At 38.8% G+C, this 12,344-nt stretch overlaps 1 protein-coding gene across 1 annotated transcript in view; it reads right to left on the minus strand.

Moving 5' to 3' along the window:
• Positions 1–319: 319 nt before the first annotated feature.
• Positions 320–12,344, minus strand: part of LOC109088009 (tenascin-like) — a 48,539-nt gene continuing 36,514 nt past the window's right edge. The window contains exons 7-18 of the mRNA XM_042745385.1: positions 10,982–11,104; positions 7,937–8,080; positions 7,086–7,205; positions 6,749–6,908; positions 6,590–6,606; positions 5,724–5,860; positions 5,415–5,547; positions 3,630–3,814; positions 3,129–3,225; positions 2,786–2,947; positions 2,530–2,693; positions 320–886 (exon numbers count right to left, since the gene is read on the minus strand). Coding sequence (XP_042601319.1) covers positions 800–886; positions 2,530–2,693; positions 2,786–2,947; positions 3,129–3,225; positions 3,630–3,814; positions 5,415–5,547; positions 5,724–5,860; positions 6,590–6,606; positions 6,749–6,908; positions 7,086–7,205; positions 7,937–8,080; positions 10,982–11,104 — 1,529 coding nt within the window. The 3' untranslated portion in view covers positions 320–799. The remainder of the gene's footprint in view (positions 887–2,529; positions 2,694–2,785; positions 2,948–3,128; positions 3,226–3,629; positions 3,815–5,414; positions 5,548–5,723; positions 5,861–6,589; positions 6,607–6,748; positions 6,909–7,085; positions 7,206–7,936; positions 8,081–10,981; positions 11,105–12,344) is intronic.

Consider the following 12,344-nt stretch of genomic DNA (forward strand, 5'->3'; position numbering starts at 1 on the left):
TGCATTTCTAAGCTGTTATTTCCTGGTTCCCTGTGTCTTGCTTTATTCTGCCCATCGTTCTGGATTAATCTTTGAATGTGTTTCTTGTATATGACTTTTGTCTGTGTGTGGACTGTGGTTATGGATTAGGCTCTGAATAAACACTGCATTTGGATTCTCAGCCTTCGTGTCTTGAAGCAGTTTATGACAGATTGTGTGTCTGAGCATTTTCACAACACTTTTTGTTTTGCAATATTATTTTCTTTTATTGCCCACAAAGCTGGTAGGTGAGAAACACTCAGAAAAAAAAAAAAATAATAATAATACTTACGCAAAATGATCATGTTAGCATGTTTTTTATATCAAATATATATTTTTATAGAACCATAGAATGTTAAAACACTAACATATACCAACTTACAGCTTTTTTATTTTATGAAATCTTTCTGTAAGACACTGAAATATGGTACATACAAAGCAATATGAATACAAACATCAGACTCTTAATAGTTCAAGCTGATACAGTATATGTGACACCTAGTCAACAGCTTCATTGTAGAGAAGGCAGTGCATAAAATTTCTTCCAGCTGCTGTGGGGTGTCACAATGCACAGAGCATAGAGAATCCAAACACTGTACAATACTACATATAGACTAAAGATAAGACAATTGGATTAAGAGTGTATATGTAGTTATGAAGCCTGATTGTGTGGTTATAAGTGCAGTAATGATACTTGTTTTTCAATGATGGTTTGTTTATGTTTTTGTCCATAATGGGAGGGCATCCCAGCTCTTCTGCACTAATTTGTTTATCCTCGTGTTCAGGGTCTGAATGAGGCTGGGCGGAATTTCATCTCAGTGAAGGGAATGGAGAAATCTTTGCCTTTCCACTCCGTCCAGATCACGCCCTGAGAGAAACCAAACACAGTCCTTACAACTGGTGCATACCAATATGTGTTTGGGTTTAATTTCATTTCAGATCACGCCCTTATATATATATATATATATATATATATATATGTGTGTGTGTGTGTGTGTGTGTATATATATATATATATATATATATATATATATATATATATATATATATATATATATATACACATACAGTGCATTCAAAAAGTATTCAGACCCCCTTCACTTGTTTCAGTTTTGGTGTGTTGCAGCCTGATACTACAATTGTTTCAGTTCCTTTTATATCTCAAGATTCTAGACTCCATACCTCATAATGACAAACTGAAAACAGAATTTTATTAAATTTAATAAAAAAAAATAATTTAATGTAAATTTATAAAAAAAAAAAAAGGAAAGGAAATATCACATTTATATAAGTATTCAGAATCATGGCACCGTAACGGGGGAAACGATAGGATGATCCCAAGGGCCTGGTGAGGGAGAGGGGGGCCCCGGATTCGTTTTTGGACAAGATTTGGAAAGGCACACACCTCTCTATAAAAGGCCTCACAGCTGATAATGAATATTAGAGCAAAAACCAAGCCATGAGGTCAAAGGAACTGACTGCAGAGCTCAGAGACAGGATTGTAGCGAGACACAGATCTGAGGAAGGCTACAAAATTTTCTGCTGCACTGAAGGTTCACAAGAGCACAGTGGCTTCCATAATTCTCAAATGGAAGAAGTTTGGCACAACCAGGACTCTTCTCAGTGAAGACACATGAAAACACACTTGGAATTTGCAAAACCACACATAAAGGATCCTCAGACTCTGAGAAACAAGATTCTCTGGTCTGATGAACCTCAATTCTAAGAGTCATGTTTGAAGGAAACCAGCTCTGCACATGCCCTGCAGAGTACCATCCGAAAAGTAAAGTGTGCTGGTAGTGTTAGGGACTGGGAGACTGGTCATGGTTGAGGGAAAGCTGAATGAAGCAAAGTACAGTGATATCCTCAATGAAATCCTGTTCCACAGAGCTCAGGACATCAGATTGGGCCGAAGGTTCACTTTCCAACATGACAATGACCCTAAGCGCATAGCCAAGGCAACTCAGGAGTGGCTTAGGGACAACTCTGTGAAAGTCCTGGAGTGGCCCAGCCAGAGCCCTGACTTGAACCCTATCGAACCTCTCTGGAGAGACCTGAAAATGTCTGTCCAGCCACGCTCCCTATCCAACCTGACCGAGCTTGAGAGGATTTGCAAAGAAGAATGGCAGAAAATCCCCCAGTCAAGGTGTGCAAAACTTGTTGCGTTATACCCAAAAAGACTTGAGGCTGTGATTGCTGCTAAATGTGTTTCAACTGAGGACTGAGTAAAGGGTCTAAATACTAATTGTAAATGTGATATTTCAGTTTTAATAAATTTAGAGACATTTCTAAAATTCTGTTTTCACTTTGTCATTATGAGGTACGGAGTGTAGATTAAAGAGAAAAAAAAATAATTAAAATAATTGTAGTATCAGGCTGCAACATAACAAAATTGAAAAAAGTGTAGGGGGTCTGAATACTTTCTGAATGCACTTTATATATATATATATATATATATATATATATACATATACTGTAGTTGTATGTATTGGGTGAAGTCTGCTGCTTTACCTGTTGATTGGTGTTTGTGTTATAGAGGCCATTAAGATTGGCCTCATGGCAGTTCTTATACCACCAGCCGCCTCTGTAGGACATGGCACAGCGTGTGATGAATGGCTGAGGGTCTCTGTCCCGCGTGGAGAACGGCCATCCATTATGGTACGTCAGTGAGTCACCTGTACATGAAGATGTGCAGAGTTGTCCAGGTGTACAGCCTCATCCTGCCTACATGTACATAATGGCTGTCATTGCATGGAGTAAGACTCACCAGCTGTGCCAGAATATCCAGACACTCTGATGGTGTAGTGTTTTTTCGCATTGTCAATGGAGAATGAGGAATAGTGTGCGTAAACAGTCTCTTCTCCTGCTCTGAGGTCTACTCTCAGTGTCATTGGACTCATCTTAGTGAAGTTATGAAGCTTCTCATTTCCTAAAGTGGGGAGAAGACAGCATGTCATCCTCTAGAAGGCAGTACAAACCTTCCTGACTGTTGCTGTACACTTGACTGTGTAACAGATGCTGTTTCAGAAAAAGATGCGCAGAAGTGTGGTCCTGCATTATAACATAGGCACTTTACAGAGGAAACGGAGTGTGATAACTGCGTTTCTCACCGAGCCAGAATTCCCCATCCATTGCTCCAAATCCATTACTATATTCATGCCAGCTCCTGAAGAAGTTCATCTTCCCATCCTTTCTTCGCTGAAAAACCTGGACACACAAACAAAGAGATGATGCCACTTCAGCAGGGAATGGCTAACTAACATCTCTTTATGGAATATTGTAATGTATTATTTAACATTTAACCAACGTCACTGTTACTGTTACTCATACTGATGTTAGCTGCTATATCAAGCAACTTATCCCACACAATCATTTGTGCTACATGTGTGTGATGCTTCAAATCAAATGTGGTAATTTTGACGTTAGTGACTGTGTTTGTGGAAAGAGAAGTCTTTCTATGTTAAGTAGTTTTTGTAGAATATGGTTTATGGTGACTATGCATGTACCATTAATCTTCCACCTTTTTTAATCATCTTCACCACTAATTCATCTCCTCTTGACCTGGTCATTGAACCACTAGTAAAGATGTGATGTGACGGATTGATTCATACCGTCCATCCTCCTCCATCGGTCTCCATGTCACAGTAAACCATCAGCGGCTTTCCCTCGCGGCCCTGTGGAAACACCTCCACAATACCAGACTCCAGCGCTCCGTTCTTCTTCTCCTGCGAGCAGTCAGTGGGAAACGGGAACCGGAGATTCCCTGAGAGAGAGAGAGCAGAGTGACAGGGGGAACCTCATGAAAACATGGACATGCTTCAACTCAAGATCACAAATGTATACATCTTCAGTGGTGGCCAAAATTGTTAGAACACCTGACACATCTGAAAAATATTGACAGTTTTTGCCTTTTTCAGCAATTGCAGCAGCACATCTCTCTGGCATAGTGTAAATATATTTCCTGAGAATTTCAACACTAATGTTATCCCATGGCTTCTGCAACTTAAGCCATAGGCTTTCCTTTGAATGTACAACAGATCTATCCATTTTATTTTCTAACTCGGCCCAAATTTCGATGGGGTTGAGGTCCGGACTTTGAGGTAGCCAGTCCATCATTTTCAATGTTCTAATGTTTCATTCCGTCACAGGAAGTTCCGGCAATATATATATATATATATATATATATATATATATATATATATATATATATATATATATATATATATATATATATATTGTTTGTTTGTTTATTTCTCCAGTGCATCCTGACAATTTCTTCTCACTATGTACAATAATAATTTGCAGTAAATTCTCATCAACATGATAAAATGAAAAACAATGTTTTAAATTTTAAATCAGCATAAAACAAAAGGCAGTGCTAGATAGGCCACTATCATGATGTATGAATTAGAAATATTGTAGTGTCTATTCAGACACTTTCACCAATGATCTCTTTAAGCTAAATGACAAAAACTTTTGTTTATAATGACCTCTACAGCCCTGAAAGACAGCGGAGACCAGGACAACTAGAGCCCCAGAGACAGATCCCCTGTAAAGACCTTGTCTCAGACGACCACCGGGACAAGACCACAGGAAACAGATGATTCTTCTGCACAATCTGACTTTGCTGCAGCCTGGAATTGAACTGCTGGTTTCGTCTGGTCAGAGGAGAACTGGCTCCCCCGACTGAGCCTGGTTTCTCCCAAGGTTTTTTTTCTCCATTCTGTCACTGATGGAGTTTTGGTTCCTTGCCGCTGTCGCCTCTGGCTTGCTTAGTTGGGGACACTTCATTTACAGTGATATCGTTGACTTGATTGCAAAGATACTATTTAAACTGAACTGAGCTTGATGATGACATCACTGAATTCAATGATGAACTGCCTTTAACTGTCATTTTGCATTATTGACAGACTGTTTTCCTAATTAATGTTGTTCAGTTGCTTTGACACAATCTTTTTTGTTTAAAGCGCTATATAAATAAAGGTGACTTGACTTGACTAATCACATGGATCTTATTTTCTGCAAATAGTTAAGCACACTATATGCCAAACAGACACCACCACTATATAAATGCTACTACAAAAAATATATCAATAGAAATATATCATTGTACAAAATGTGTCTTGTAGCCTACTGAGAATTTGGGGAGAATATATGTGTAATGTGTTTAACTGTGAGTTAATATAATGTCGAAGCAAAACATAACGGTTCTAAAATAGGCCTTGTTTTACTTGCTAAATATAGCGCTCAGTGGTTTTTTGATTTTATGTTGAAATGTGACGTTGTTTTTGACAGGTGTTTTGAGATTAACAAATACACTAGGGAAGAGTGATGATTAACCACTAGATGATTGCACACAGACACAGAGGCAGCAGAGGACAGACGGTCATCAGTACCGGTGGTGAAGTCTGTAGAGATGGTGCTCATGTACAGACCGTCCCGCTCGGCCTGCAGGTGTGCTGTGTATGTTGACGATGGGTACAGTCTGGTTAACTTGAACTCCTTGACCGTGGGGCCAAGAATTACTTCCTGTGTAGAGGAAACACATATTTATAACTATAACAGACGATCAGTTCACACGGTTAATGCTCAATGTGATGAGAGCGGTGGGTAACAGAGGCTGTTTCAAGGGGACAAACTATCATAACTCACACTATGCTGCTGATATACTGTAGACATGCGCTCAGCTGATGTCAAAATCTAACCTGAACGTCCTGGCCATCCGTGTAATAGCTCAGCCTGTAACTGCTGACGGCTGATACAGGTGCTTTCCAAGACAGAACCGCGGTACGAGGCGTAACCTGACCGGCTTTGAGATCACGAGGACCATCCACCTTTTTACCTGAAACATAGTTAGGAAAACTTCTGCCTTAAACAGGAGCTATCAAAATAAAGAAATAAAAGGTAGCATAAGCATGCTTTTTAAAGGGGTCATATGTCGCAATTTTTAAGTTTTCCTTTGTCTTTGGAGTGTTACAAGCTGTTTGTGCATATATATGATCTGTAAAGTTGCAAAGACTAAAGTCTCAAACCCAAAGAGATATTCTTTATAAAAGTTAAGACCAGTCCAAGCCTTCCTAAAACGCCTCATTTAAACACGTCCCCACAAATCTATGTCACTGTGTGGGAAGATTTGCATAACACCACCCAAGTGTTTACGCAGAGAAAGAAGGCGTAATGTTTATTCTCGTTGTCATGGAGTTGCTGTGTGTTTACAAATATGGAAAGGGGCATAACATTTCCGTCACAGGATTGAGGTATTCGGCCAATCACAACACACTGGATCGTTGGCCAATCAGAGCAGAATGATTTTCAGAATGATGAGCTTTGTAAAAATCAATGGTTTTAGAAAGGCGTGGCATAGAGGAGCAACATAATGTATGGTATGTAGAAAATAATGTGTTTTGAACCTTAAACCATGTAAACATTGCATTACACCAAATACACAAAATAATGTTCTTTTTAGCATCCTCATATAACCCCTTTAAGCAACATTTCACAAAAGAAGTGAGGTATTCAATGAAAATTAAATCTAAATTTTCATGTTCATAGTTATTGTGAAGAACTATACTTGTGGCAAACTGAGAACTGCCTTCGTGTGTCGCTAAAAATCAATGAAAATGATTTAACAGTGATGGCTCAGAAAAGTGAGGTTAGTGTTGTTAGCCCCTCTGGCTCATATCGGAGCACCTGAGCGGACGACTGCTGAGCAAATGGGAGACGGTGATGCTAACCGCTGGATGTAGTGAAGGCTGTGGTGGCTCTGGAGCTGCTCCGGTCTCCCAGCTGGCTGTGAACACTCACTCTGTACCGTGTGGAGGACTGCAGTGCTTGCAGCTGCTCTTCAGCAGCGTTGCCAGACACTCTGATGCTGATTCCAGGCCCAGGTGCTTATGAGAACACAGGAATTTCATTTTTCAGGAATATTGGAAAGTGTCAGTCCTTTCTTTTCGGACAATGTATAAATCACATTGTAGTATCACTGAGCAAATGTCCCATCTTAAATTTTCTGTACAGCAACAAAACTCAGAGTATTTGAGACCATTTAAACTGCAGACTTCGCTCACCTGTGTCAGAACTATACACAATGACATAATGGTCGACGGTAGCCAACGCAGGTCTCCACAGGAGCAGCGCTTTACTGTCTGTGACGTTTATGGCCCTCAGGTCTGTTGGTGGGTCAGGCACTGAGAGACACACAATCCATCAAAATTACAGCAGACATTCTTTTTAAAGCCTCTGACACTGGCAAACAGGTACAGGAGGCCAACCCATGCTTCCAGTGTTGTTATGCCATGCCATTGAAATAAACCAACTGCAATTCTCTTTGGTCCTACAGACACACCAACTTTAATGTCTTGTAACTTTAATGTTAAAAGGATAGTACACCCATAAATGAAAATTCTGTCATCATTGACTCACCCTCATGTCCTTCTAAACCTGTATTAGTTGCTTTCTTATGTTGAACATAAAAGTTGGTGGTTGCCATTGACTTCCATAATATATATTTTTTTCTTACTATGAAATTCAATGGCAACCACTAACTGTTTGATTACCAGCAATCTTCAAAATATCTTCTTTTACGTTCAACATAAGAAAGCAACTTTTTAGAAAAGGTTTGGAATGACATGAGGGTGAGTAAATGTTGACAGAATTTTCATTTTTGGGTGAACTATCCCTTAAAAAGGGTCCTATAGTTTCTTTATTTTATATTATGTGTATAAAGGTTTTTTTTTTCAATTTAAAGAGGCACTTACTCCTACAGAAACTGAAGTAAACGCCCACTGCTGTGATCGGCTAACTTCACACCATAGCCACGCCCTTCTTTACATAAACCCTGCGCAGGCTTTAGCTATCAGACTGGTCTTTAACCACTGGTTTCCTATATCACTCCCTCTAGAAATGATGAATAACTTACAAGTGGTTACAGTGTCCTGGATAGAGTCACTTTCGTCTTGTCCGAGTAGAGACATCACACGGACCTCATAGGTGGAGCCAGGAGACACTGGCGAGAGGGACAGATGGACCGTTTCTGAGTCCACGCTGACAGAGTTCGGCTCACCTGCCATTACACAAACAACAAACATATATACAAGAAACAAAAGACACATATTTGGCACTTTCAATCAACAGGTATCAAATGAGGACCTTAAATGCTTGAAAAATTTCCTTTTCTTTTCTTTTTAGGAAGACAAAGACAATTTAAAGAGGCACTTTATAAACAGACAAAAGATGTAACTGACAAAAGTCTGCTGAATTGGTGTCAATTCAGTGGATAATAGCAGGGGTACATTAGCATGTAGATTTCATTGTATAGGAGCTTGAACTGGAGCAAACTGACACCATTTTGCAAGTGGTCCAGGTTTTGACAGTGTCGACATGTTTGTCCCTGTGCTGGAAAGTCAAGGGCACGAGATGAGTGTCCAGTGGAGCCACAATTTCCACATCGCTGCTGAACTTGAGGGTGTGTATAGTGTATGTTTGCACTTGAAGATACATCTGCCTCTGCCCTGTGGACCTGTGTGCATCCACTGCTTATGCTTGATTCATGTGCAGTGTTTACTTTAGCAGAGCACTGGGTAGCAGACTTGATATGAGAGGCCGTAATTACAGCTTTGTCCAAAGACAGATTTTCATCTTCCAATAGTAGCTGCTGTTGAACGAGAATGAGTATGGCCATTTTCTGCTCTGTTGGAACAGCATCAAGACCCATTGCTAACAGGTAAGTTTCAAAGGACATTTTGCTTTGCTCTTATGGGACTGTAGGCTTATCAGGATGGGGCAAAAAGGGGCTCAGTGGAGAACCATCCCAGCTAGGAATTTTATTGCTCTAAGAATGTTCCGAGAACATTATATATGTTCTGGAAATGTTTTCCACAACAAGTTTTATTTTAGTTCCCAGAATATTCTCCTAGAAGGTAGGATAACATTCTCTTAAAACATTCTAAAAATGTTTATTGATAAAATTATTAGAATATTATCCCTTAACATTCTAATAAAGATTTAAGCGGAGAGGTCCCCATTGGACATTGGATATGGACTTAAATGTTGCTCAATGTCAAATTTTGGTTGAAAGTAAAAACCCAACCTTTGTTGATGAAGCTCCAACTTCATTAAATAACTCCATAAACAGCATTACTAGCTTCACTTATGAACCAGATTGACTTTATTTCTGTCATTCATTTACAAAAGGTCTTATTGAGATTAACAGACGTTTAGATATTGATGTCTGTTTAAAAGTAATAGTTTGGTTTGGTGTCACCATTATGGTGATCAGTGCTTGCTTTGCTTGGGCAATTTAGATTTTTTTTTTTCTAGCTGCTGTAGCTATGTTTGTTATGGCAAAAACAGCTAGAATGCGCATGATTAAATGATGCTGGTTGCTTGCTGATGGTTAAGATATCATTATGTAACAATCTGATTTCATCCAGTCTAATCTATGGTATTAGTTGCCAACTGAGATCCAGCAGGATTTTAGGCCCACTGCTATAATTGGCAGAATTAAAAAAAAAAAAAAAATTGCCTTTGTCACACTAACAGCAAGAATCAGTTTATGAATCTCAACAATGGTGGCATGCTTCATGTTGCAATGTATTCTTTGTACATCATACGAAACTTATCATTGGCTCCCAGAATTCATTTCAGCTTGAAGCATGTCACCATTGTTGAGGATCATACACTGATTCTTGATGTTTGTGTGTGTAAGCATTCAGTAGCTCGAAATAGTTTGTGAACAATGACTAAAGACTAAAAATGCTGGATTTTTTCTGTTGAAATGCATTACTACCGTCACTGATATGAAACTAATAACATGGATTAAACTCTAGATGAGATCAGTTGGTCAGTTCACTACATGACGTTAGCATCTGCAACATCAGCTTCATCTAATCACATTTTCTCTCCCTGTTTTTACTATAACAAATATAGTTACCACAGCCAAAAAAACTAACATTGAAAAGTTTGAGTCAAACTGCCCAACTACTGATCACAATAATGGTGACTTCAAAACAAACTATTATTTTCAATAAACCATCAATCAACAACAGGATAATGTTCTAACAATATTATCAAAAACATTTTTAGAATGTTTTTTAGAGAATGTTATCCTACCTTTTAGCAGAACATTCTGGGAACTAAAACAAAACTTGCCACTGATAACATTCCCAGAACATGAAAATTTCTAAATGGACTGTTGAAAAATCCAACATATGCTGGTTAGGTACGTTTTGAAGCATGGCTGCTGGTTTGAGCTGGTTTAAGATGGTCCTTAACTGGTCCTGAGCAGGAGCTAGCTGCTTAGGACCAGCTCAAACCAGCAGCCATCTGCCAATTGTTCTGTCTGTAAAGATGACTCATACTTGAGAAGACTCATTCTTGTCAACTTCTTTCAAATCACTGAACTGTGTGAAAACATTTAAGTGTCTGCGTCACTTCCCATTCCAAACCCTTGAAGTCTGCATGAAGAGGACGTTGCTACCTACTTTACTTCCTTATTGTGACATCTTTCCAACTGAAATTAAATACTGAACAGAGGGAGGGGTTTTACCTTGTTGCTCCTCATCTCCATCTCTCAATTGCAGCAAACTTACAGAGTATTAAGTATCTGCTGGCCTAGCCTGTAAACTGACGTCATCAGAGAAGGAATGCCATTCCAGCGCAAATTTTCTGATTTTGATTGAAGATTACCAAGACAAATATATATAATAAAGTAAATAGTGTCACATTTTATGTAATGTGGACTTTAAAGTAACCGGCATTCTTCTATCTCATTAATGTAATGAACACTAACTAACCATCAGATTGTTACTCTAATCAGGCAAGCAACAATAAGAAGTAACTTTATACCCGTCTTTGCAGAAAGGACCATTGTCTATTACTTTGAGCTGCTAGTTTCATGAAGGATTTATAGTGTTTTTTTGTGTTGTTGTTGTTTTGTTTTTTTCCCCCCTGAGGTTTACAGTACCTTCTTGCACGTGAGTGTACGTGATCTTGAATCCAGACACCTTGCTCCTGGGTTTGGTCCAGGACACTGTGAAAGAGCTGTCGGTCACATTGCTGAAGGCGAGATTGGATGGAGGCTCAGGGCCTGGGTACAGAACATTAAATACAGGTCAATATCAGAAAGTGACAGAAAAGAGAAATACAGAAGAAAAAATAAGCTTACAGATAAACAAGTCAAAATCAGAAAAAATCTGATATAAAAAAAAGTAAGAATGAATGCAAAACCAGAATAAAACATTGTTAAGCAGTACTTGTTTACTTGCATTCAAAGTTCTCTCATCTCTGTGACAAACCTTACATACGTGTCTCAGAAATAAGGCTGACTATTGGTTATTTGAGTGAAAACACAAGTGTATATATGTGCAGTCGAAACATATATACAGTATATAGGCCACCGCCTATACAGAGCCCCACAGAAACGTCGCTGTTAATGACTGACATGAAGTCCTGCACAGGAGCAAGAAAACACAAGCGTGATATTATGATGCTGATGCTGCTCTTTTGAACCTGGAGAAGAGAAGAAAAATGCAAAGAAGAGATGAGTGAGGAAGTGGAGACACTGAGAAGGAAACGTGGTGAACGGCCGTTTCATTAAAAACATTAAAAACAACACGTTTTCGTTGAGTTATTTCATTAAAAACAACATAATTTGTGTCTTGTTGGCCAACATGGAACAAGTTATTTTACACAGGATTCAACCACTTCTGTTTGTTGGAAATCAAGGGGGGCGACCATGTTCTTACCCTGGACTGAGGGTGAGTGATGAGGGGAGACATGAAGATGGCTGACTGTGATCTTACCCTGAATGAGAGAAGATCAAAGCAGCGATAAATGGTGATGAGCAGGACTGTCTCATGAATATATCTTACTGTTTGTACCAGAACTCTATTTTGTTCTTCATTAGTATCTCCTGAATAGTCATCAAAAGGAATATTCCAGGTTACTATTCCCAGAATGGGACACATAAAACTCAGCATCTGTAGCAGGTTGTCGATTACCACAGAAAATAATTTTGACTGGTCCCTCCGTTTGTTAAGAAGAACAAAAACATTTACAGTAATGCAGTGGATGCATTTCCCATGGTTTAAAAGCAGAAGCTTGTATTTATGTTACAAAGAAAAGGTGAGTTGATTCTGAGTGTGATTCCAGTGCCCAACAGATCATCAGAATAAAACAGTTTAGAATAAAATACCATTAGCTCAAAATCATCATGGCATCACGATGTTTATATTGATTTTACATAACTAATACAAACAAATGTAATGCATTTCATTTGATTTTCTTCATTTTTACACACAGAAGCACAAGCTGATATTATTTTCTGT

This window comes from Cyprinus carpio, chromosome B19 (genome assembly GCF_018340385.1).
Source record: "Cyprinus carpio isolate SPL01 chromosome B19, ASM1834038v1, whole genome shotgun sequence".
NCBI classification, from domain to species: Eukaryota; Metazoa; Chordata; class Actinopteri; order Cypriniformes; family Cyprinidae; genus Cyprinus; species Cyprinus carpio.